Raw genomic sequence first — 4,742 nt, 5'->3', positions numbered from 1 at the left:
ACTGATAAAAAAGAAAAAGAAAAAAGCCTAAAATATTAAAATAATAAACATACTTGGAATTTGGAAGTAATTGGATGGAATTCGGTTAGAGCCATGGGAGCGAAGAAGTCCCATTTTCATAGAAAAGTGGTATAGTTCGTCAAATGTGCAAGACATCGTATATGTGAAAGTTAAAACAAAGGTCTTTTTGTATGGTTTCCAGAGTTTGAGCATTGCATCAATAAAAGTGATGAAATTTTCGACATTTTTAACCTTAGAAAGTATAAAGTAATGTTTCACTTTATGAATGATTTTTTGTGTGTGAATGATTTGAGATATGGATCAAAACATTAAGTGCATGCAACTTGTATCAATCCCATATTAATGGATTTAATATTAAGAAACAGCTTGTGTTTATGCATTATATATATTTGAAGTATTATTATAAAGCCTGGCAAATGTTTCTATCACTAAACCATCTCATATATTGAGATCAGATATTGGAGTACAGAAATGTACCCCAAAGAAAGAGGTGACACTCTCCGTGTATAATGTCCCGAAAAAAAAAAGTCTACAAACTTTCGCCTAAATAACAATAAAAAAAGAAAAAGAAAATTACATTATTAAATAGCTAAAAAATTACAATCAAAATCTTAAAAATTCAAAATAAAAAAAAAAGCTATGAAAATGTTCTACGTTGGAGTACTTTTTTCAAGAGAGATTCACGTCCAGGGAATGGATTGTAAACCTCTTCTGCACTTTCCTTCTTCCTTTGTAATCTCATCACTTCATTCCCATTACCACCAACATCTGAATTTCCCAAACTACCACTACTACTTTTCTCCTCTTTCTTCAACTTCATCCTCATCCGCTCCCTCCTTTCCCTCCTCCTCTCTCCTCCTTCCCCTTCCTCTTTTCCATCCCCTCTCTTTTCCACTCTCAAATCCTCTCTTTTCCCTCCGTTTCTTCCCCCTACCCTGGGAATCCGCCCGCTTTTCGAAGTTCCCAGAAGCTCAAAATCCACTCTGCTCCAACCAACCTTATCATCATTATCCCAACCAAATTTCTCACTTACCTCTAGTAACTCAGAAACCGCTTTCCCATTCCCAGAAGATGAGGGGAGCGACGACCTATTACCATCCAAAATGTTCTGGGCGAATTCCCATTCGATTCGATCTTGGTAAACTGGGTCTTGGAGGACTTGGTCGGCGAGCTTGGCCCAGTCTTCAAAATCCCGAGCTCTGAGTGTCTTGGAGACCCATTTGAGGTAGTTGGAAGGGAGTGTTCCCAGTAATTTTCCCTTGTGTTTTCCGAAGTCGATGGGTCTGTCCCGAGCTGGGGTTTGGGTTTTGGAAGAATAAGAGCATTTGAGAGTGAGATTGGGGATTTGGGGAGAGGAGGAATGGGAGAGACAATTTGGAAAAATGGAGGTTCGGTAATGGAACCGAACAAGATTCATGGAGGAGAGCAATGGAAAATATGGAGTAAGAGGGAACTGAATGGGTTTTAGCTGAGATTCGGATGATAAGTTCAGTCATAAAGTTATGAACGAACCAAAAATATGGATATACATACAAGATTCAAGATTAACTTATTTTAGTGTGCCATGAATCTTATCTAAATCTCATTTTAGTCCATCAAAATTTATTATGTTACTTTTAAATTTGGTTCTTATAATTATTTTTATTGTATTATGTTGATTCTCAAAATTTAGATTTTAATTATAAACATCCTAAAATTATGAAATTGTTGTAGTAATATCCTAAAAACAATTTTAATCAATTATATTAACTATTTAATATTTTTTTATTAAGTGTTAATAGGTAAAAAAATTTTACAGATCATTGTATATACTCACATTAATTTAATTTTATATTATTTCCCATAATCTGAGTCTATCATATTCTAAAAAAAATTGAGTCAGTCATACTGTGGTTAATTATTAAGGGTATGTTTCAGCAAACAAAAAAAAAAGTAAGGTTGTGTTGTGATGATAATTTCTTATGTTCATTAAGTGAAATTAATTTTATTATATAGATGAAATCATGGATAAACATTGTTGACTAGCTTTTTTTTTTTTTTTTTTTGCTAAAAACTAATTAAATAAAAATTTAAAGACATATAGATGGAGATATAGATATGTACGTGGTTCAGGTTATTAATTATCTATAGTCCACGAGTCAATTGTATTAGGATGAGAGAATCTTGAGAGTTTAAGCTTCTGTAGAGTTTCAGGCAACGTTTTAGCAATGTTCTGAATGCCAAAAATTGATATCATTCGCAATGTGTGCCTTAACCCTATTTATAAATGGTTGAGGACAATTAATTCTCTAATGAAGAGTAATTGCAATTATTATCTCTTAATGGAGTAATAAATGAACAAGAAACAATACATTCCAATAATTAATATGCTGGCGTGCCCAGGCATATCATAGTGGGCCCAATTACGAGGTTTCCGCCCACTACTTTTTGGGGTAGCACGTCCCTGACAGTATTAAGGGTAACTGTGCATTTTCCCATGTCAAGCGGCGTCGTGAGACATTCTGTTGTCGCTTGTACGGACTCGACACCATGACTTGTGCAATAGTAAAATGTCAGACGACTGCTTATGGTCCAAGGTCGGCACACTTGACATCCTACTCCAGGCCCGGAGACGGATCTCGTAGGCTTGTAGGACTTGAATGGAGGAGAAGATCTGGAGAGGACATTCTACGTGTGGTTCTTGGGAAGTAGCCTTTCTCGAAGACATACTTATTCGGGGGCGATGAATGGTTAACAAAAAAGGCAAGGCTTTCCTTCCGAGGACCTCCAGGCGAGCTCCAAGAGGCTTAACTAGCTTTTGCGTGGGCTTAATTACTCCTAATGCATGCCACATGTCACTTGGTGAAAACACAGACAACATTTGTCCCCCAAGTCTTCACTTGTCCTCGGATAGTGGAGACTTAGAGTGAGAAGAGTAATTTTGTGGGACGCGTTCGAATTGAGACAGTTGGGCTTCCTCGAGACCTGGCACCTTTATAAAGGTGGTGGCACATGTCGACTCCCTATTTTTGGGCCCACCAATCGGTGCCATTTAATGAGGGGTCTTTTTCATGTCCAAGACGTCCACTCTGCACCCGAGACGTCCTTTCATGCTGTACCAGAGGCGTCGTTTTCTCATTTTTTGATCATGATTTGTGCCTTGGTAATCGCGACCATTGGATCATGCTCGAGTACTTATTCCCTAGGTGATCAACAGTTTGGAGTCAATTGCTTTCCATCCAAGGCCACAATTATATATTCAAACTTTTGCCTCTCAGTCTTCACTTTCGCATTAAAAAAAGCATTCCCATTTTAGAGCTTTGAAGAACCCTTCTTTCTTTCAAGAACACGTTCATCAAACCAGAAGCTTTCCGTTAGAGATCCTAGGAAGCTACTTCTCGGTTAATTGCACAAAGTATTTCCACGTCCGAACTAGCCTTAGCACATACAAGAGCTTCATATCGAGTAAGCTTCTTTCATCTTCTTTGTTTTGAGTATGTGTTCTTATTGTTTTCTGGGTGTGGATTTAGACTCTTATGATTTTGGGATTAGAGGTTATTTTTACCTCTTTTAGCACTACTTTAGGTCTATACTAATGTCAAAACTTGCAAAAAAAGGGACAATTTAGGCTGTTTGGCATTTTCTTGCATTCTGGGCATTAAACCAGTTTATGAATTTTTCCAAATTCTAGTTACGTTCTTGAGTTTTCGATGGTGTCTCCAGGAGCTGACCTACGGTTCGGTGACCTCATTTCCCTTAGAAATTTTCTCTCTTCTCCACTCCCCGAGCAGTTTTCTTAGGAGTTCTAGTGTTTTGGCCATGTTTCCTTGGGCCAAGATTCTTAACTGCTTGGTTTTTGTTTATGATGTCCAAGGAACTTCACGAACTACACCAATAGGGATTTTACGCTTTCGACCACGAGTTACTCATCATGGACCGATAAGGTGGTAGGCAACCAGAACAATAATGGATATTGGCCTAGGGACAAGCCCAGGCGGTCGTGGTCAGGGAGGTGGCTTTGGTGGCGGAGAGATTTGTGCAGAGGGGCGCCTCAGAGGAGGAGGTTAACATAGCTCCAATCCCTCATGCTACCCAGCGATATGAGGCTCCATGGTTCGAAGTGGAGAAACTCCCCAGCAAACTGAAGCATCCTAGGGCTATGGAGCATATTATAAGTCACTACAGGATCAGGGACTGTCTCGTGCGCCTTTGCTGGGAGACGAATAAGGTGCATCAGAGTGTAAGCGACCTCAGGGCCTTAGTTATATAGGATCTTAATTATTTTCATGTAAATATTATATTAAACAAATTAATATAAGATAACCTAGAAAGTGTTTCTACAATTGAATTTAAACAAAGATAATGATAAGAATACTTTACATTATACGCAACGGAATGTATTAGTCATTCCTTCAGTTTCTCTAACCCTTGAATCATTTCTGTGGCAAGGTAATACCCAGAAACTAAACTGATCTTCAAATTTCTTCACAGCCTTCCAAAGTATCCTTAGAATCACCTAGACTAGAGTGGGAAATTCTCAACACATGAGATAGATACAAAGAGAAGAAGAGAAGAGAATATTGGGGCTTAGAAAATGACTTTTGCTAGAGAGAGTCTAAAACCCTAAAGCATCAAGAATAGATCTTCTGATCATCTGTCAGATAGTCTGATTTCAACTATCATTTAACATTTCTTTTATAGGCTCAATTAGGTAATTTATTTTAATTAAAAAATCAATAAAA

General features: G+C 37.7%; 1 protein-coding gene across 1 annotated transcript; it reads right to left on the bottom strand.

Moving 5' to 3' along the window:
• Positions 1 to 375: 375 nt before the first annotated feature.
• Positions 376 to 1,578, bottom strand: LOC133822542 (uncharacterized). Its single transcript, XM_062254910.1, has one exon. The coding sequence runs from the start codon at positions 1,436 to 1,438 to the stop codon at positions 659 to 661; it is 780 nt and encodes a 259-aa protein (XP_062110894.1). The 5' UTR covers positions 1,439 to 1,578; the 3' UTR covers positions 376 to 658.
• Between the last annotated feature and the right edge of the window lie 3,164 nt (positions 1,579 to 4,742).

Source organism: Humulus lupulus, chromosome 3 (genome assembly GCF_963169125.1).
Source record: "Humulus lupulus chromosome 3, drHumLupu1.1, whole genome shotgun sequence".
Lineage (NCBI taxonomy): Eukaryota > Viridiplantae > Streptophyta > Magnoliopsida > Rosales > Cannabaceae > Humulus > Humulus lupulus.
The sequence above is the reverse complement of the archived record's forward strand: the minus strand, read 5'-3'. Positions and strand labels throughout refer to the sequence as shown.